The 22,622-nt window shown below is 41.5% G+C and overlaps 1 protein-coding gene across 3 annotated transcripts in view; it reads right to left on the bottom strand.

Moving 5' to 3' along the window:
- The window catches only part of unc13c (unc-13 homolog C (C. elegans)), a 91,155-nt gene extending 80,711 nt beyond the window's left edge, over window positions 1–10,444 (bottom strand). For 2 of the 3 annotated variants that reach the window (XM_076051264.1, XM_076051274.1), the window contains exons 1-4: window positions 6,186–10,444; window positions 2,207–2,229; window positions 1,538–1,584; window positions 165–243 (exon numbers count right to left, since the gene is read on the bottom strand). In XM_076051264.1, the coding sequence (XP_075907379.1) occupies window positions 165–243; window positions 1,538–1,584; window positions 2,207–2,229; window positions 6,186–10,275 (4,239 nt within the window). In that variant the 5' untranslated portion in view covers window positions 10,276–10,444. The remainder of the gene's footprint in view (window positions 1–164; window positions 244–1,537; window positions 1,585–2,206; window positions 2,230–6,185) is intronic. The other variant, XM_076051284.1, reaches the window with a different exon arrangement.
- Between the last annotated feature and the right edge of the window lie 12,178 nt (window positions 10,445–22,622).

Genomic DNA, 22,622 nt, shown 5'->3' with positions numbered 1-22,622 from the left:
CACACTAAAAAATTATACGAGGCTCTTCTAGTGAAGCTGTTATTGTCCTCAGCAGGCATCCATAATCCCACAGAGCAGGATTCCACCAGTGTGGCATAACATGTGGTCACTTAGATACATTTCACCATAAATCACAGGTAACCTTGTTGAGGCGGATGACTCACCAGGTCTCGGACAAGAGGCACTGTCCTCTTGCGGCGTAAATCTGGCATGCTGTCAATACCATAAAGAATACTGCCAGCCCTGGAGTAGCAGACAGATTTAAGGTGTATTAATATCATAATAATGCCATGCTGGGGGAGACATTAGTGAAGTGGTGAGTGTGGGGGGATGGACATGGGCAGGGCGGTGATTTACACAGCCGAGCAAACACCATGGATCATGCTTCCTGCCTCACGCTGTCTCGACCCTCCCCATTCATCTTGCACGATGCCGTCCACCTTCACTGGCGATCTGTGTAGTTTCCCATGAGTGACTCTCTTACACGCAATCTATTATCTTCACAGGACGCTGCTGTTGTGACATTTCAAAGGTCACTACAGGTAATACCCTAATTTTTTTAGCGGTTTGCTGAGAAGAAATAAAGTCCACTTGACTCTGTTTGCTTTCATTTCTGAAAGTGTGTACATTCGTGGTTTCTTTTATCATTGAACGTCGGGATCCGCTCGAGGTTTCTGCCTGCTGAAATGCAGCATTTGCTTGCTGCTGTCGCCTCAGTACTCGCTCTCACACTGGGAAAAACTGGCTAAAGTTGAACCCTTTTGCTCAGAAACTTTATCATAAATGACTGGGCAACACTACTTCAATTGGGTAACTGAGAGAACAAAAAATGAACATTGGAAAAATATCCCAATATGCAATCTATACCTTCAAAGCGAACACCTGAAGATGAGTTTGTCCCCATAATGCTAACATTCTTACTTCTTCCTCTCGCTCTCTATCCTCCACCCTCTTTCCCGCTCTCAGCAGCACCCTTATAGTTTTACCAATGGTTCTACCCATCTCTTGTGAAGCTCTCAGCGACTCCACCTCAGCCGTCACTCTGAGCTTCTCTGGTGACCTCAACATGACATTGGGGCTCCGAAGGCCTCACCCTGATAAAGCTCCCCAAGCTTTTGTGTCAGCCCTCTCGGCGGCATCACTGTATAACCCCAAAGCCACACAACGTGACGAGCCGCACTGGCCCTTGCCTCACCCTGGGGTCCCTGCTTCTCAACGCCTTAATGCACAATGCATTCTACAGCTGGCTGCATACTCGTTTCATACATCGACAGCTTCCTCTTTCAGGCGTACCTTCGTCAATACATGTGCACAGATGTAAATGTGCGTCTAGAAATGTTGCACGTATCAGGCAGCCAATGTGTGCACATTTGTCTCTATGGAGAAAAACCAATCCAACAATGTCTCCAGAATGGTTGCATGCCGCATAATCAGAATGTGCACCGTATCTGTGCTGAATTTGCCCACAAACAGCACAGCAAACTCAGGATATGTGTAAATGTGAACTGATCAGATCAGGAAGTGAGCAACCACTCACCCTCCAGTTTGTATTCCGAGCACTTTGGGATCCAAAACACTGCGAGGCTGCAGAGACAAGAAACGCACAATAAGACTGGAGAACTGGATAAACGTGCATGCAAAACAACACCTGAACTGAAAAAGGACAAAAGAAATATAGTGTGAAACTTAATGGGCTCGGTTAAATTTCAGTACATTTGGGAGGTCAACTCAGGATAACATAAATGATAAGGGAGGAGGAGTGGAAGACAGGAGGAAGAGAAGCACCAAAGGCAAAAGGCCGAATTATTCCACATCAATGTAATTTGTGGACTCAAGACTTGAGAGTTTTGCCGCCTTTCGCGCTTGAGGGCAGATTTGCCTATTGTGTAACGCTCCTTCCTCACTGGCTCTCGCAGTCATTTTGAAACACAAAAAGTTAATAAATAAATAAAACACAACCACTGCAAAGTGACCCGAAAAGGCACATGCTGTGTACTCGCCCATATAAAAATATCTTTATCTATAGAAATAAATCAACATGTTCACAGACACAAAGGGAGATGGTTTAAAAATATACATATTTGAAAAAAGAAAAAAAAAACATCACATTACAACATAACTAAACACAAGAAAAGATATAGGGACAAAAAAAAACATGCAAGGAATCACAATCAACACGGCGGTACAATGTGCAATGACTTTTAACCTGTGAATCCAAAGCACTGCTGTCTGAAAGGACAGAACGACAGAAGGTTGAAGCATTAGAGAAGGCAAAGTCACTGGAAAATAGACACAGTAAGTAGGAACACTTATCTACTATTACTGTCCAGCGACACAATTGTGTTTTGCCAGACGTTATATGCAGAAATGGAGTTAGTGAGAGACAGAGTCACCACCCGCCCCAGGGACAATCATTATATACCACTATAGAGTCCTCGCTATCGCTTAAACACACAGAATACGTAACCTGATTTTTTTTTTTTCTAAATGTCTTATAATGATAACGTTACATGATGATTCAGTTCAGCTATACAGACAGAGGGAAATTGGGTCATGAGCAGCTGGTATTATAACTCTCTTTTCAAGACAAGCTGGATGCAGGAGAACAGAGGTGTAATTACTATGCTATTGATCTGTGGGCAACAAATGGCAACATGATCACAATCTAATGTGATACAAACAGAAAACAGCTGTTTGCCAGATTAATGATAAAACTGTCGCAATGTCAGAGCTGAATCTGCATGCTGATTGATATGGCATTGGCCAGAGTTTTTACAAAATATAAGATATTTACAATTATCAGTGGTTGAAATGACACCACTACTGCACACATGGTGAGACAGAGCACTCAGAGAGAAGTTAAACTAAGATCAGGTAACCATGGTGATCAACTAAGCTTCCGTCAGCACAATTTCAGTGTGTGTGTGCTTTAATTTTGACAGATCTTGCATCTCACGCTTCTCATGCTGGCTTTTTTTTTTTTTTTTGGGAGGATTTCATTTCTACCCAAGAGAAAGACCATTTAAGAGGTGGGGAGTGGCACTGTTTTAATCACCTCAATAAATTGGCTTAATAATAACCAAGGATATATAATCTGCAGACAATGCAAGATTCAAATGATGAATCGTTTAAACACAAGTAGGCCAAGTCCAACAATATGACGATGAAGTTAATATTAGATAAACGACTATCTAATCTGCAACCTTCCATTGGATAAAACATGTCAGCTAGATTCTAATTAAGGCATTGGTAGAAGTCCAATACACATTCTAATAAAATAAGTTTGGAAAAAAACTTTATAGTGTTCAAAAGAACAAATAATGAGGGTAGATGCAGGTAGATGATCTCATCAAACAGACAAACCAAGATCTTTGCCTACTATCTTGTCTTCCTATTTCCCAGCATCCCAGTATCCTCTGCTTTGCAGACTCTAAGAAACATTCATTCCCTGACTTGAGACCAAAACACTGCCCTTTTCCCTGTAGCAAAACCCCATTTCATAGTCAAGAATTTCACACTGCAAATGCTCCATTTCAATATTTGAAGTTAATGATGTCAACAGAACTATGTCATCTGCAAATAAAAAAAAAGATGCAATTCTAGATCATTCTGACATCTGATTCCTAAGGTCTAATCTGGGTTTCAATGTAGACCACAAATATAAACAGAGGTTCTACTGCGATGCTACCAGCAAGAGATTGGTACTGAACACTGAATAGGACTCTTATTTGTAGAATCCTGCCATTGTACGAAACCAACAACAGGCCCAGCAACAATATAAACATCCAGTTCACTGTTTCATGTAAATTTAAATTATGTCTTGTTTTTGGTCATATACAAATATACAAAAATTGTATATACATCCTTACAAAGTTAGTCACTGCGAGCCTCTCTCTTATGACTCAAACAACATGACAGTGGACTATTTCCTATATGAGAATGTACGTCAGCACAGATTATACAGAAATGTAGGAGCACTCACTGCTATTCCCATAAGCTTCTATTTTTTCCAGCAATGACTAATTGTCTGATGCCTTGGTAGGCTGATGTCAGAGGCTTTATGTATTTTGATTTCAGCACATAAATGAAATCAAGCGGGCATTAACGCAATAATGCAGAATTTATGGCAATATGGATGCACTAACTTTGACAGAAATGTGTTTTTTCATGATTCTGAGGTTTGAAGGTTGCATATGTAGGCAAAATCAATGCCTAATTATTCTTGTGGAAGTTTGGATAAAACTAGGCCTGCAGGCATGATAATGACGAGAATAACCCAAGGATAAGTAATTAGAGAAAGAGAGTAGTCTCATCTGAACTCCATGTTGCATTGTACAGTCAAAGCTTCAAGTTCCGGAGAGGAGTCTTTCCCTTTCCGTAGTCATCTACAGCAATACTGAATCAGATAGGTCTTCAAATTAGATTGCAGTAGTGAAAAAAGACAGCCATCATTCCCTGTATCTGCATTTTTCTTTTCCATACTTTCTGAAGAACTGGTGCAATAAGCATAAAGAGGGTCTACCTCTGCTCCTCCCCCAGGAGCAAGCAGCAAACTTCACTAGCATCAGACCTCTATAAATATTCCAAGCAAGGCTGACCTGGTTACAGAATGCCCTTGGGAGTGTGAATTAGCATCTGAATACAGACACTGCTGTAGCCAGTCGAAGACAAGCCTGGCAGGAGTGGCAGCACAGTGGAGACTCCCTTCACAGCTCCAACTCAGACCAGCAAGCACGTTTCACAACACAGGCCTGATGAGCAGACAGTAGCTACTACAAATGAGGGAAGATCGCTGGCAGCGTGGAGGAGTGCATGACACTTTTTTTTAACAAGCGCAAATGATTCTTTAATTCAGTGGTAGAGTAGTATTACAACAATGTTTTATGACTATTTTAGATCAAGTAGTTTATGCAATAAACTAGCTTAGCATGTTCAACTCTGTGCTCTATTCAGCTGGTAAGTTGCAATGAAACGTATTGTGAATCCTACAGTAGTAGTAATAGGAGGAGTAGGAGTTTAAGTCTCAACTTTCCTTCTGTGCATGTGTGTGTGTGTATTTTCTCATTGATAATTTCTGATTTGAATTGTTGAACATGCAAGCAGCCAGTGTCGAAAGCCAATGCACAAGTGCCTACTTTAATTCTCCTGGCACCAATGTAATTAGAGTGTCAGCACAGTGACATACAATAGTATTGAGGGAGCACTCCTGGTTTGATAGCTTAATGAATCACAGTAGACGTGATTTATTTGCTGTATGGATATTTGTGAATGTGCTCGCTAAAGAAAATATGTGCACACAACTGTCAATATCCCTATACAATATCTTCTCTCCTACTCAGCCTAACACCTCACTATCAGTGCCATAAAGGAACACTATACTCTCTGTGGGTCAACAGCTTTCTCATTCAAACATGGAGTGCAAATTCCCTGGCCCTCTTTCATCCCAGACTTTTTTTGTCCTTCAATAAATCATCCTTAACCATTTAGAGACCAGCTGAAATATACTATTTCATTCTCCTTTTTTCCGTTAACCTTGATATATCCACCTTAGCATTTTTTTCACAGTTGATAATAGGTCAATAAGTACTTCACTTAAAATTAACATCATGTCAATAAGAACGTCACTTAAATTTAACATCGTGTCAAATTAACATATCAGCTCATGCAATAGTTTTTCACAAGGACAGACTGGAGCTCCATTAACCATGGCAGTGCAATATGTCATGCAAAAAGATATTTCACACCTTTTGGAAATATATGTTTTCCAATATTGTTTCTTAAGGTTCTCCCATCATATTACAGCTTTTTGGGTCTTGTTTTTCAGTTACAAAGTTTGTAGACATTTAATTCTTTTAAAATAATTGAATCCAATACTGATGAGAGTGCACCAAATGGCATCTGAAGTAAACTGTGTCAACAAAACTATTATTTTTATGTAAAAAACAACAACAAAAAAAACATTATTTTGGCAATTCCAAATGTTCAAGTGGTGCTTTTGTATTTATTACTATTCTGTTGACAGAATATTGTTTGTCTTTATATATCAGGCTCTTGCTATTGGCAATAACCATCGTTATGCCAATTATGTTATGTCAATGTTATAAATCTTTCATTTTCGGTGATATTTAAATTAATTAATTAAAAAAAAAAAACTTAAAGAAAGTAACAACCAAATTCAGGCATACCTCCTGCCAGGATCTGCTGCTCCAGCTCAGCCATCTGCTTTCTGTAGGCCCTCAGTGCTGCTTCTTTGAACGTTGGCCGAACCCGTTTCTTGGGTGGGGCCTCTGCTGGCTTTTCTTCAGAAACATTCTTATTCACATCTTCTTGCTGTGGCGCAACTTTTTCAGACACATCAGTAGCCTCTTCTGTTATCTCCTCTACTTCCTCTAACTCCTCATCACCCTGCTCCATCTCCTCTGTGATATCAATGTCCTCATCCGGTTCCTCAACATCAACATACTCCACCATTGCATCATATTCAGCAGTGTCCGCTGTGAGTTGGGTTTCATATTCCTCAGTATACTCATCATACTGTTCATCCAAGCTGCAGTCATACTCAAGAACATTTGCTTGTTTACTTGCATCTTGATCCTCCGTGGCTTCAGGATCTTGAGTGACATCATACTCCTGAGAGTCATCATTGTCTTGAGAGGCCTCAATGTCATCGGACACATCATATTCCTGAGAAGTCTCACATTCTTGTGCATTTTCCTCTGTATCCTCTATCTCATTGCTGTTAGTTCGGTTCTCCAGGTTAGCAAGTACCTGCTCCATAACTTCAACGTAGTGGGTCTCACCATCCACTGATTGTTCCCCAGCCTCTACCTCTGTGACTGTTTTCTCATCTGCTGGATTGGGGAGGACAGGTTCCTTGGACACGACAGTGTCTTTTGTAGTTGTAGCGGTATTAGCTGGGGAAGTTGACAAGGTGCGGAAACGGCCCATGAATGAAGAAGAGGAGTTGGCGGGTTCTTCAGTTGGAGGAGGAGGTGGAGGAGCAGCAGCAGCAGGGCTAGTCGGAGGGCCAGTTTTCCATACAACTTCCAGTGCTGACTTAGCCCTCTGCAGTGTCGAGCCGAAGCCAAAACCAAAGGACTTTTCAGTGAGATCTATACTGAGCCTACTGCTCCAAGACTTGGGAACCTCCTCAACCTTCTCAGTTCTAATCTCACTCTGACTGCGGTACATAGTTGAAGACTTACTCTGAGATTGGTGAAAGCTATGATTTACATCTAGTTCAGGGAACTTTTCATTAGGGAGAGGTTTGACTTGTTCCTTGGGAGCATTTTGAGAAGGTGCCTTGTTTGCTTCTTTGACAGCTGGGGTTGGGGCAGCTTTAGGTGTCTCTTTTGGCATCACTTTAGGACTACTTTTGGATGCTACCTTCACAGGTTCTGTAGATGGAGCTTTAGGACCATCTTTAGATAATTTTGCTGTCTCTTTAGATGCCACTGAAGGCACCTCTTTCTGGATCTCTTTTTGGATTGGTTTTGCGGCTTCTTTTGGAACTTCTTTAGCAGCAATTTTTACACCTTCTTTTGATGTAACTTGCGTGGGCTCTTTAGGAGACACTTTAGGGGATTCTTTTGGAGACTCTTTAGGGGAGTCTTTGGGAGTTGATGCAGGACTCTCAAATGGGGTTACTTTAGGGCTTTCCCTTGGCGACTCCTTAGGGCTATCTTTAGGAGTCAGTGATGGACTATCTTTTACAGTAACTTTAGGAGTGACTTTAGTTGGCTCAGTTGCAGTGACCTTAGTTGTCACCTTGGACACCTCTTTAACAGTGGGCTTTGTGACATCTTTAGGTGGAGCTTTACAAATGTCTTTAGAGATATGTTGAGATGACTCTTTAGCTGATGACTTCACAACATCTTTATTTGTATCTTTTGAAACTGCTTTAGATGTCACTTTAGGCAATACCTTTGCAGATTCTACTGGGCTTTCTTTTTGCATTGATTTAGCTGCTTCTTCTTTCTGAGCTAATTTAGTTTGTTTTGTTTTAGTTTGTTGTGTTCCTTTAGCAGCAGCTTTAGGAACATCTTTTGATGTTACTTTTATGCTTTCTTTATTAATCACTTTACATCCCTCTCTAGACTGTCGTGTGGATGTCTTCATAACAGACTCACGTTCAGTGACGGGAGGAATGATATGTGTTGTTATTGGTGGCAGGGGAGATTCTCTGTCAAGCATCATGAATTCCTCCTCCCCCTCAAACTGTAAATCAACCTCCTGACATTTAGTGATGTTTTCTGGAAATCCAGGAATGGTTGATGGGTCAAATGGACTGCTAACTTCTATGGATGCTTCTAGGCCAGAGTCAGCACCCTGTTCCAGATGATGCCAGTCTTTCCAGGGTGACAGGTCACCTTGTAATGAGAGCTGAGAGCCACTGTAATGACTTCTGTCCCCAGACATGCAGACAAGGCCATTGCTGACTCCACTGTCAATAGTTTCTGTGGTCTCAACCTCATTGTGTTCAAAGGTTTGGCCCTCATGTGGATGACTGGGGCTAGCATACCAGGACGAGGCCATGTCTTCTTGTTTTCTTTGCCAGAGTTCCTGGTCTGAAGATGAAAGCAGGCAGCAGCCATTAGTTCGTGAAAAGTATGGACTCTCTGAAAAGTCTTCAGAGTAAGACTGACAAAGTTTTGAGCAATCAGATTCAGAGCGACTGAGTTTAGGGGTTGAATAGTCACTCTGGGACAGCCAACCGGAAGTCACGTCTGAGTAGTACGCCTTTGCATGCTTGTCTGGGTCGTAGTAAGAGTCATCAGCATAGTGAACTGCACTTGAGTAGCCTGCCTCTTCCCCAGATCGGCTATGGCCATGGGATCGCCTTTTGTCTGTTTTACTCTTGTGAACAGGCTTTGAAATTACCATTGCATATTTATTTCTGCTTAATTCATCTAATTCCTTGTCACTGTCCATTGAGTCCCAATCATCACTCTCTGCTGCTTTGTCTTTTCCTGACACCTTTATATCCATGCTTTCATAGGTTTGTGATGAAGACATTGTTTTATCTTTTCTATCCTTTCCATCATTGGTTAAGCTATCAGTGGAGACTAGAATTCCTGTACCTTTTAATTTGTAGCATTTTTTCAAGACTATGTCCCTGTCTTGGGTTGTTGCAAATATAACAATAATGGGACGGGGTTTAGCATTAGAACATTCTCTTTGTTGGCCTAACCGATGAGCTAGCTCAATTTTGATTGTTTTATGGGCATCAATAAAGCCCATTTTGTCTTTTAGTATTTTATATATTAAAATCTCGGTTTTCTCCGGCTTCTCTTCAGGAACATTGAGAAATCTCAAGGTTGAATTATTTGCCTGGTGACTGATCTGCTTAATGTAGTCATGAATATCACGTGTTTCCCTTCTCGACTGGACAAATCCTGAACGAAGCTGTTCAATCTCACTTTGAACTACCTCCACACTGCTGGAAATCTCATCAATGGAACTTTTCAGGGCGTTCACGTGACCGCGCAGTTCAGACAGTTCTGTCTCTATCTGACTGATCCCTTGAAGCTCCTTAAAGATCATCTCCATGACATCCTGGGTCTGGCTGATGCACCCTGTGGAGGAGGACCCAGGTTCCAGCGTTGAGCTCTTTTGATGGCGTCCAGCACGGTCCAAAGACTTGCTCCTGATACCCAGGGTTTTCCTCCAGTTGCTCACCTCTGAATCTGAGGAGACACATTCTTGACTCTTTTTCCATTTTCTTAACTTGCGTAATGCACCTAGCCTAAGTGTGTGTAGACTTGAACGCTCCCCACGTTCGCCCTCAGAGCTTCCGTCAGAGGGAGCCAAACTGATAAGGCTTTTTCTGTTCCGTCTTACTGGCATGGTGTAAGATTTATGCTCATCCAGTCTTTTGACAAGTTTGGTCTCACTCAAAGAGTCAGAATAACTACTGTCAATTGAAAGAACCTCTTGAAAGATACTTTCATTATTATTCAAAAAAAGAGAGCTTTTTGGGAGTCCATTAGCAATAGCTACACGATAACTGAAAGTGGGTGACAGGGAAGGACAGTCGTTTTTTCCGTCGTCGTCTTCAAGTGATATGTTACGTGCCGAAGAGCATTTGGAAATCTTTTTAACTGTCGTCTTCAGTGTGGTAGACAAATTTTGTGCTTGTGGATCAGTGGTCAATTTAGGGTCTTTATGTTCGCTTCTCTCTTTTTTCTTTATTGGGTTTGCCAATTTCTTTGTAAACATTCCTTTGCAAAGCTTATTAATGTATGATGATATAGTCTTTATTAGGGTAGAAACCATGGATGGTAATCCTGTTGACTGTTATTTCAATCCTCAGTGGAGAAAAGCCGTTTGAAAATAAAGTCGACGGTGAACCAAGCACAATCAACTTGTGCTTGACAGTAGACTAACGCACAATGACTAAAGCTGCAGTTGGTATAGGGACTCATTAATACTGAAAATCCAATGGCCTTAATCCAGAAAGGAATATCTGCCTGAAAGACAAGCACAAGAACAAAAGCACAATAAGAAAAAGAAGAAAAACAGTCATTGCAATCCTAGAGTCTAGCAAAACATATATATATATATATATATATATATATATATATATATATATATATATATATATATATATACTGATTTTGTTAACATGTATTTACTAACAAACGTTCCTCTCCAGAAAATGTACAGCATGTGGTCTCAATAAGCCAAATGGTTTTAAATTAAAGACTGAACTGCTGAAATGGTGAATGCTTCCACAGAACAGTCAAAGCATGAAAACATATCTATGCTCGTGTATATTTGTGGAGAAACCTATAACGTAGACTGCAGTGGAATATACAGTATAGTGGAATATTTAGCAGCATGGGGATAAAACAAAGGATTATAGAGCAAAGAACCTGGGCAGTATTTGGGTTAGTATTTTCATAAAGTTGATAATGTAGGTTTACTTTTAACTTTTAAGAGTAATACTTCTCTCCTAATAACCAAAATAATGTAAGTGCATAGGCTGCAAAAAGAGATGCAGTATTGTGGCATAATAATGGAAAAATTTGCCATGTAGAATAGGAACAGATACAGCAAGACAATTGTGGAAGTCAGACCCACTCAATGGGTCTGACAGGTATGCTGTTTCTGTAAAACTGGCCAACTGAGTCAAAACCCTTGACGCTTGTTGTGCAGGGGACCCAACAGCTGCTCCACATTAGTTCTAGGGTTTAGAGCTTGATGCGTCTATAGTCTCATGACCATAGAAACAAGCTCACTGCAAATGAGCTGTGAAACATAGCCTTCCAGCAGGCTTTTATTACTAAACTCTAAGGAAGGAATAGAGCTTAAAGACGCATTTGCTCCAATTTCATGTATGATGAACTGACACCCAGGGGCGAGGACAATTTGTTAACTTGGCATAATACTGTTCAGGCAGGCACGCAAGCTGAAATGTCTGTGGGAATTTGCGAAGTTAAATGAATTAATAAATACAGTGCCTACTCCCTATATTCAACCAACACGAGCCTTTAATTATAATAAGCGATTAAGTCTGTCATAATTGGTCAATTTTTGGAAGTCTCGTCTGAGTTTTAAAAAACTGAAAAAGAGAAGGCAAAAAAAAAAAAAGAATGATGTCTGTCATGGCAAAGCTGTAAAGAAAGTAGTACATGGACTACACCATGGTTTATGGCATGAGAAGGTCCATGACTCAGCTTTCTTGAACACTGGCATGAAGCCAGGAACAGCTTTTTGCAATTGAAAGGTCAGGACCCAAAATTGTCACTCCCATAAATAAATCACATCAGATCCTTTTAAAAATATGTCCTGACATTGCCTGGACTGCTGTCACTGACATTTGCAGCTCTTATGAATCTCAAATGACCATTTGCATGCAAAAGCAGGGGGTTCTCAGTGAAGAACCAGTCAAACTGTGTTAATCAGTGAGCATCGAAGAGTTAAGTGTCCTGCTTACGGGAATCGCTTTCGGCTGATAATGGTGACTAATTCTGTTACTGTTTCTGGGTAAATGAGTTTGTTTGTTGGCCTGCATTTTGGTCAACAGCATCCAAATAATGAACAGTGTCTTACCAAACTGCTGTGGAAACTATTCTGTTATCTATTTAAGATACCATGCACAATTCCTGAGAATGGATGAGATGAAAGTTACTGTCAGAATGTACAAATTACTACGAGTGCATAACCAACTACTTCCCTAATGTATTACTATGGTCATTATGAAATGCGAGTAGGTAATATTCCAAAGCTTCTTACTGCATGATTCATGAGCCAAATGCATGATGGGATGGCAAGTAGATAGCCAGCAATCATCTTAACAACAACCCATCAGTCAAGTGATGGAAGGATAAATAATTCATCACAGATGACACTCACTATAGTGTTTATCATGTTTAGTCGAATAGAGACCATACATCGGAGTCACACTGTGGTTTGTGAAAAGTGATAGTAGCACAACTTTGTTGCAACCAAAGTTGCTCCCCACAGCAGCCATGAGTGTCATAAACAACATCACATTCAAAGCACATCTAAAAAAAAAAAAGAGCACATATAAATAAAAAAAAAAAAAAGAGTTGCAATTGGACTACCGAGAGCTTCAGTAGAAAGTAGAAAAATAATATCTTTTTTTTTTTCTGTCATATGATTTTTTTCAAATGGATAAAAAAAAATCCCTACCAAGATGATAATCTTAAATTAGTATCAACACAATTAACAAAACAATCTAAATCTAGTGTGCAATTATTGAGAAAGTGAACTGATAAATGTAATATAATGAAGGAAAGAAACCCAACTTTGCTGACAAAAACACGAAATAGATGAATGTGTGGTGTGTCTTCAGTCCCGGAGCAAGTGATTGGCAGATCAATTTTACAATGTGTAACAAATTGACAGTAAACAAATGATCTGTCATTGTAACTGTTACCTTGTATGAAAATGCAAGGGGTGTGTGTGTGTGTGTGTGTGTGTGTGTGTGTGTGTGTGTGTGTGTGTGTGTGTGTGTGAACAAAAACATGAACAAAAACCATTTCCAAAGACAAATCAAAAAGGTGTGATACCATACAAGCCACTGACACATATTCTCAATATTGCCTCAACTGTGCTTATTTGAGTAACTGTTGTTCTATGGTCTCTACTCAGTCTGCCCATTCTCTTCAGACCTGTGAAATCAACATGACAATTTCCTACACAGAACCACCCCTCAACAAGTACTCAGACCAGCGTGTCTGACTCTAAAAGCCACATTCAAAGTCACTCATATCCATTTCTTTCCCATTCTGACACTGACCTTGACCTGCCACAAATTAAGTTCTCGATTCAGAAAAATATTCTTGTGTTAATAACAACATAAAAATCAAACATTTTGGACACAGTCAAGAATTTAGCCGAAACTCATTGTCACGTTCCACAGGTTGTCCTAGGTAATTGAGGGAGCAGCTCAAATCTTTCTGCCAACAGGCCTAAACCTGGGGAGGTGGGCAGGGTGGCTTGTTAGCATAACAGTCACCGGGACGTTACTTTTAATCACTCCGGCTGCCCTGGTCATATCACACTGAAAGCGTAGGTTCCTCGTGTGCAATGAATGTTGAGCACCAATTAGGGTGGTTCCCCTCTCTCTCTCTCTCTCTCTCTCTCTCTCTCTCTCTCTCTCTCCTCCCCCCCTCTCTCTCTATCTTTGCGGAGCCAACATCCTGACATCTGCATGTTAAGACCTGGCACATAAAGCTTTCACTGTCTTCCATAGCTGCAATTCATACACAAATGACTTGATAATACCAATGAGGTATTGCCTGTATCATCCCATCAGAGTGTAATGATGCAGGAATGGAAAGACTAGGATGACAGATGAATAACTAGATCACCTTATCCATCTCCCTAGCATTTTGTCAATATGAACACAGAACAGGTTCAGACATGACACTGTAAGTAGTCTTGTTAGCAAATGAGGACCAATTAAAATGTGTCATTTATTCTGTGCAATTGATTGTTGAACAGTAATGCAAGTTAAGTAGTTAGACATATACATATATAAATATATATATATATATATATATATATATATATATATATATATATATATATATACATATATATATATATATATATATATATATATATATATATATATATATATATATATATATATATACATATATATATATATATATATACACACACACACACACACACATACATACATACATACATATATATATTGCAATTACTTCACAAGTGAGCATGTAAAGACTGGACATGACTGATCACAGCTGAGAAAACTGTGTGTGTGTGTGTGTGTGTGTGTGTGTGTGTGTGTGTGTGTGTGTGTGTGTGTGTGTGTGTGTGCGTATTTATGTATGTACATGCTCACACTGATGCCCTCTGGCCTGAGGTGCTTTCATAATTGAATTGGGGTTGAGGTAAAAATTATGCCACGCTCAGAGATGAAAGGCTTATATTTAGCCTAACATGCCTCTGAAAATACATCACATTTATGTATATATGCTCCTTCTTTAACCCTTAAAAAATGTGCTTTGAAAACTTAATGCCAATACTTAAAGGGGCGTGGCTCAGGTTAGAAAAAGTCACTTAATAGGAAAGTAATGTAGGTCTTGATTTTCATGTGTATCAAGTGCTTATTCATGAAAATCAGCAACTAACAGCTTCAGCTGATATGAGCTAATGACTGCTCACTAAACCTTTTCCTGACCTGACTAGACTCACTCCTACTGCTGAACAAAAACGACTTGCTTACACTGACTAACATGATTACAGACCGATACTAACCTATATGATCAACTGTTGGACTATTTAAAAGTCTCCTGATCTGACAAATGACCAGGCCACCCTGATTAGAAGTGTATCCCTTTAGTGATGAGACATGGCGTTGTTGATAAAATAAAAAGAAAGGTTCATTTTTAATGCATTTCTTTGCCTTTTTTGTATTCTTCCAAAACATAAAATCATGCAAAAACTTCAAATTCGGCACCTCACCAACTGGCTTGTCTTGGAAAAAGAAGATCATGACAAAAAAAAAACAACTAGTTGTGGCAAAAGAAAGAGTGGGAATCCCTCCTCCTGAGGAAGTGCTGCCCCTCCCTTCTGTGAGTCAGCCCAAAAAACACAGAGATGGGAAGCACCGTAGCCACTCCCACCGCCTGTGCGCCCCAGGCACTAGCTGTCTCCCCAGGCCTCGCATCACTGGTTTCATCCAAGCCCAATATTCCAAGCCATCTATGAGAGAACACAACAGCTGTTTGAAAGACCAAAGTGCTCCATCCTGTGCCCCTCTCCTTTACTGAAACAGTGTCAGCAGGAGACATGCTAACCCATTTCTCACCATTGTACAATCTGCCCTTGATTTAAGCACAAGCACGCCACTTTGAAGTTGCTATATGCTGCATGCACGCTGTCACTTTCCTGTCTTCCAGAATGAGACTGTGTTCTCCTCTCCCTTTCTCTTGCAGCAGCTCTGAAGCAGATGCATATGGATGAGAGATGTGTTACGTCATGTCTCCAAAACACCACCACTATAGTGGAAATATAGCCGTGTGTGGATTAGGGAGCACATGTGTTTGATGTGTGCAACGCATGCCTGCCTGTCCCTGCGTGCGTGTGTGTGTGTGTGCGTGCGTGCGTGTGTACAGTACGTGTGCAGCTGTGCGTGTGCACACATGTGTGACATGCCTCTCCCTCCGCGTGCATGGTTGCTCTTCAGCCTGCGTTCTGCTCCTCAGACAAGCGGAGGCTCTTTTTTTTTTTGGTGGAGGGTGTGTGCATCCCAAACATCATCCTGCCCTCTCGTCCATCCTCGGCTACATTCCGCCTCCATTCTGTCTTACCTGTAAATCTACCCCACCGGCTATGTAAAAAAAAAAAAAAAAAAAAAATGTATATATGCGCCCTATGCATCCGGAAAGCCGCCAACAAGACGTCTTCCCTCCTCATCAATCAAAATATTGCAATTCCTCGGTGGGGTGTCTGGCCACGTCGAGCTCCAGTCTCATCGCAATCGCATGCGTTCACGCTTGCACACCGAGGGAATGTATGAATGAGAGCAATGGGACACTGTTTGCGTCGGACATGGATCAGAGGATCGGGGGGAGAGGAAGAAAAAAAAAATCATTGAATGACATCAACTCCTTCCATTCTCACAATTCGGCCCCATATCTTGCTGCACCGACAGACGGAGGGATGCCATCTATATACCCGCATCCTTCCCAAATAGCGTTGCCGTCAATCCATTGACTGGGCCACAGAGGGAGCAAGCAGCAAGGAGGGGAGAGAAGAGATCACACTACTACTACTACTACCACCACCACCACCACCACCACTGATCATATAATAAAGACACGGAATCGAGACAAGCCGTCAACACGCACACACCCTCAACATGCAAAACACGCCATGCGAGCGCCCGAATGGCGCTTCTGATGCCGACGCACATACCTGGCGGTGTCAGATTCCAGATGAGTGCAGGACGCCAGAGGTTTGTGGTGACCACCGGAGTGAGAGCCGTGGAGTGGAGCCGATTTTTTTTTTTCTTCTTCTTCTTCTTCTTTCCTTCCTTTTCCCTTTTTTCTCTCTCTCTCTCCCTTCGTTTCTGCCCCCTCCCGTGCTTTCAGCGACTGGTCGGTGGGAGGAGAGCAGCTAGGGGTGAGGAGGGGAGGAGAGCGGAGGGAGGCGAGGGGATGATAGGGGAGGGGAGGGCGCTCGGTCGCTCGGTCGGTCGGTGCGCAGCTCGCCCCGTTAACACCGGAGCTCACAGCACCTCTCGGCGTCCGTCAGACGCCACATCCGCGCGCCCTGCTTCCGCGGAGAGACGCGCTTCTCCTCCATCGCCAACCCGCGAGGACCCCCGCGATATCCAGCTGCTGTGATGTGAGCAAGAGGAGGAGGAGGAGGTGGTGGTGGTGGTAGTGGTCTGTCAGTGCCGCAAGCTGCTGGATTTATTTGCTCCGCCGTTAAGACACGCTGACACACACACACACACCCCTCTGCTCCGTAGACAGGACGAGGCGTCTGGTCCAGGATGAGGTGCAGGCGGGTGGAGGTGATGGTGGTGGTGGCGGTGCTGATGGAGAGGCAGACAGCGCTGCTGCTGCTGCTGCTGCTGCTGCTGGCCGCCCAGACTGAGGCAGTGCCGTCCGGTTGAAGAGTGTCTGTCCCTCCCTTCCACAAAACTCTCTCTCTCTCTCTCTCTCTCTCTCTCTCTCTCTCTCTCTCTCTCTCTCTCTCTCTCTCTAACACGCACGAACGCGCATGCAACTGAGTGAGCCACTTTGCAGTGATGCTAGCCCGTCGACGTGTAATAGGGGGAAAACAGTTATGGCGGGAACTGTATCGCAAAGCGAAGGTCAGAGGTTACAAGACGCATCCCCCCCAAAATTAAAAGAAATATGGCTAATTTGGCCCGTTTTAAAATGTTTATGCCGCCATGCCACCACTCTCGGAGCTCACGTGTGCCCTGCACAACTGCTTCTCGGCGCGGCTTGTGCTTTGGTTGTGTCCAAAATCACCCACTCATTCCCGACTACTTACACAAGGGGTTCTACGTAGCTAACTATATTGTATAGTGTACACATTAGCCATATTATTAAGATGTCCTTTCGGCGGTCGTAAACAAATTAATGATTAAATATAAAATTTGTGACGAGGATTCTATACTAAATGTCTTTACACATTTAAAAAAAATATATATTTAGCTCGGCTGCTCTTCTGTATTTGTGTCATCATGAGCGCATTGCTAGGTTAGTGACCATCGGTTGGACACTACTTCAGCGATGCATTGGGGGATATGTTGAATGGACTATGTATAGTGAATATCGACGTTCACTCAGGATTCGCACACAAAAAAATGGCTTATCCTATATAGTTCACGACATAGTCAGTAGAGGGCGAATTTGGACACAGCCTTAATGCCCCTGGAGCGTGAGGGCCGCTCTGTTAGTTAGACCCTCCTGTCAAATGTACGCGTTTCAATCATTCGTACAGAGAGAGAGAGAGAGAGAGAGAGTGCATGGCTTTACATTTTGCACACAGCCTTACACACACATTTCCATCTGCTAGCTGCCCCTCACCACCAGAAATGCCCTCGCACTTGCTCATCAGTGGGGATGCAGATTAGTCACTGGTGCGACTGTGATGTGGGAAAAATGCGCAGGTCACGTGGCCAAGGAGCACAAGCGGAAGGATGCTTGCCATGGAAATTCAACTTGACACACCTGACATGACAGAAGAGTGTCACAGTGCCATGTGCCCCAAATTAAGGTTTCTACTTCACCGTGGTGGTGGCAAGTGGGCCGCACCCAAAGAACAGTGAACATGTCAATATATCAGGTGGACGGCCACATAATGGTCCACGTCGTTCCAGCAACCAGCCGAAGTAGCAATTGAACATTAAAATGACAACAAAACAAAACAAGTTTGCCCCTCAGCCTTCTACCTTCGCTCGCCTCCCTGTCAGTCTGATTCTCCTCTCTCAGCTCAGATGGTTGTCATGCGTTCGTCCAAACAAGCACTAATTGCCTGGCCCTACAGCCAAATGTTATCTCCCTTTCCCCCCCTCACTCTCACACAAGCGCCCAAAAGAAAGAGGTAGGAGCTAGATGTGTCCACAAGCGTGTGCCAGTGTCATGCCGAGATCACAGAGACATTGTTCAATATGGTTGTTCAACTAATACATATTTGACACTCAGTCACTGAAGTCACCAGTGTTTTATCAAACTCGGGAACACTTCGCTGATCTAGACAAAAATTATATTTCTGAGGGCAACATGTGCATTTTTCAATAATGCAAAAGATGACTGATGTTTTGAATGTGATCTGCCATACTTTGACGATTTGAAATGTCCTTAATGGGTATTTATGGTTGAATTAAACTGTCCGTGTCTACTTACTGATACACAAAGCACGAGCCAGAAACAGCTTTTCGCAATAAAGAGTCACCACAAAGCAAAAAGGAGTGCATTCCTTTCTCAATAACGGTGAGAGCCCATGTACCTTTTTTTTTAAGAACAACTGAGTGACAAATGTGTCGATGGATGTCAAACTTTCTGTGTCCAATCGCAATGACTTTAAAATTTAGTCTGATTCCTTAGTAACTTTGATGGTGTGCCACAGGGATATCTTCCTTCCCCACTATCATTCAGCATATTTTGTTCACTTTGTTTTAGGTCTTTCTTACAGAATCAGAAAAAAAGAAGAACCATGCTATCGAAAAACCGCCTTAGCTTTAGTATTTAAACGGGCAAAACAGTACAGTAAATTACTGAGTGATGAGTGACATAACTGAAAGAACACATTCAATGTGCTGTTTATCCATGTATTACGTTTGTCATGTTCAGCTTCCTTCACAGCCTAGGATAGGCATATGTTTATTAATGTAAACGAGAAATGCAACTCTCTGCCACATTTTAACACAAAACTCTTTTGCATCTAGTTCGTTTTCTGTTTATATGTTGATTTGATTATGCGCTACAGTAGAGAGCCAAAGAGCCATCTGCCCAGCCCTGCTGATTTCTGCACTTGTGTTTATGTGGATGCATTTAACCTGCACAGATTACAAAAAATCACCGTTATGTGAGTGCCTGTGACCTTTTACAGAAACAAGATTCTTACGCATAGGAAGAACTGATGCTTTTACCTCAACCCAGAAGAATTATACACATTGCACAACAATCTCCAGTGACAGACCTTTATCCTCAAGAGGCAGAGACACGGCAAAGTTGGCACTAATGAGACGAGCAGATGGCCTTTATATTGCCTTTTAGTGGTTAGAATCCTTCTATTGGAGCATAAAGAGATAGCTGTGGGCTAATGAAGTATTCAGTGTAGCACATGGCCATCAGCTCAAGGGAAAATATCTTTTCATTTATGTGGATGAGAGGCAGGACAAGAGTGACAACACTGCAGAAGTAGTGTATCCAAATCTCACAGCTGTCGACACACTGTTGGCATCCTTTTTTTTACTGCCCTCGAAACCAAATGACCAGATTAACTATATTAGCGCCTGGTGAACAAGAGACATTTTGGCAGTGTTGAGGGGTGTAGAAATTGAACAAAGCAAATTAGAAGGTCTAAATTAAGGACAGTAATAATGGTAGCATATTATTTTTGTTCCTACCTGAAGGCTGGAGCCCATTTAATGAAAAAAATACTGTTGCTGCATATTAATATGTAGCATATGATATTATATTAGAATTACCACTATGTTTTAAATTTGATTGCCTGTGCTTAGATGTTACGCCTTTTCTTTGTCAGCACACAATCGTGTGTTAATTAGCACAAAAAGGAAACCTCAGATACAGCATTTTTTTTTCACAAGTCCCACAGCATCTCACCCAGATGTGGAAGTTCCTCTTTAAAGGCTGCATGAGACCCATCAGGCTTAAACTAACCTCAATGTAATCCCCTCGATGTCAGAACTATAAGATCAGAGCAACCATTCTTTAAGAATGGAAGTGGGATTGGACATATACCTCCACAGCCTCAGGGCCAGAGAAACAATTAAACCTAAACAAGCATGATTTCATTTTTTGTGATGAGACTTAACCGGAAGTTTCCTTAAAAATACATTTTTAAATTTCCCCATAAACTTAGAATGTCAACCAAATCTTTTCAATAGAAGCTTAGAATATTTACCTTGAACCTTATATGAATAGTATTCAGTCAAAAGAAACATTGGAGCGATAATTCTATATTTCCAGTGAGTTGTGGATAATCAATCTAAATTCTTCTGATCTGCAAACATGCACTTTTTCTCAAGAATGCTCAAACCACACTTGATCCGTTTAATCCACCATGAATGGAAATTAGTTTAGCAACAAAGTCTATGGGTGATTTTATTGATTAAATATTAAATTGTAGAAAGTACACACAGTTTCAGCAGCAGGAGCCTGCTAATTGTAAAGACTCCTAAAAAACCCTATTTAATGCAAAATTTAACCAATATTTTTCCAACAATAATCTGTGTTAATCTCTTGCCAGACAGAACTCCAGTTCACCCTTTACTTCTTTTGTTCATTGCACTTTTTAGAAAGTAACACACTTGTTTCTGTAACTAAGTCATTTTGTGATGTCACAACGAAGCCTGGACCCTTTCAACTCAGTGACACAAGTTAGATTGCTCTTATTTTTATATGTTTATATCTTTTCTTTTCAGAGGATACAGCAGCACAATAGCTTAATAAACCATCTGTTCATCCTTCATGTTCATGAAAGTGAGTTGTCTTTGGTTTTGCAATGGCGAGAGGGAGAGATCCTGCGGATCAATCAGCGGATGTTAGTCTCTGCCAGACCGAGTCCCCACTTCAATTCATTCAGATGCTGCATTGCAGATAAATAAAATAAAAAAAAATAAAAGCTTTATCTGCCAGAAACCTTTGACACACCACAGAGACCAGCTAAAATGTTTCAAAAATGTTCAAGAAATATATACAGTATATATTCCTCCTATGAATACAATGAGAACCCATCAGTACTATGAAAAAGTATTGTGACTGTCGATCTCATTGCCTGTTTTGGCCTCATCAATTCATCAACTTCACAAAACAAGTGCAGCAATTTTTACTCTAACAATTTTACCTTCACAACATAGTGCATGTGTTAATTGCTTCTGGGGTGGGGATTTTAAGGAAAAAAATAGAGTAGTTTTTAGTTTTTAGTCTTACGCTAACAACAGAAACTTCTTGACATAGCTTGTCCACAGACAAACTATTCTTGTACATCTTCCGACGTGCCACTTCAAGTGACCAAAGTTGCGGCTAAATGTTTCTATTTCTGCATTTAATTTGTTAAAAGACCATTAAAGGATGTGAGAAAAAAAAATCTGTAGCTAGATATTTAAATTCAGCAGACGGAAGAGCAATTTGTCTCCGCTCAAGTACCTTGCTTTTTGTGACGCTTCAATAAGCTAATCACCATCTCCGCTCAGATGGCTGAAGGTAAACCTGAATGTTTTCAGGCAGAGAGAATGTGACTCTATGCTCTAAACCATAATGGACTGAGAGCTTATCCCTGCTGCGCAGCATGTCACGCCCCAGACAACATTTTTCAAAACACCCAACATTTTAAAAGGACTATTTAACAGCGAACAGTTATGCTTTTCACAGCACAACTGTCTGAAGATCCATTGCTGCTGCCCCAATCTTCATTAAGCTGTTATGTTTTCACCAATGAAATTCTTCCAAAGTAGGCGTATACCCACAAACCCCACACATTACAAGTTAAGGCTTCACCTTTTAAAAATGAGCAACACACCTCAATAGGTGGCCCGCCAGCCCCTGAATCCAGCCCCTGAATCCACAGGCAGACTCGACAAAAACTTACACGACAGTGAGTGTCAACACAACTGAAGAGGAACAACTCGGAGGCCAGATACGTCAGATATGGTAAGCCAATGAAACGCCAGCATTTGGTAGTTGAGAATGCATAATGTTGTTTTTGATATACTGATGTATGTTGTTGAGGGTAATTGTTTAAAATCATCAGATTGGACATTGGAAAAGACAACCAGGAGGAACGTGCCGCACGCACGCACGCACACACACACACGTACAGGTACATACAAACGCACACTTGCACGCACACAGATTCACATGCACACATATTCTCAGATTCTCTCTCTCTCTTTCTCACACACACAC

Source organism: Nelusetta ayraudi, unplaced genomic scaffold (assembly GCF_046127955.1).
Source record: "Nelusetta ayraudi isolate G7.1 ecotype Tasmania unplaced genomic scaffold, CSIRO-AGI_Nayr_v1 ptg000005l, whole genome shotgun sequence".
In the NCBI taxonomy this organism is placed as follows: Eukaryota; Metazoa; Chordata; class Actinopteri; order Tetraodontiformes; family Monacanthidae; genus Nelusetta; species Nelusetta ayraudi.
Note: the sequence above shows the minus strand (reverse complement) of the source record. Positions and strands in the feature narration are given on the sequence as shown.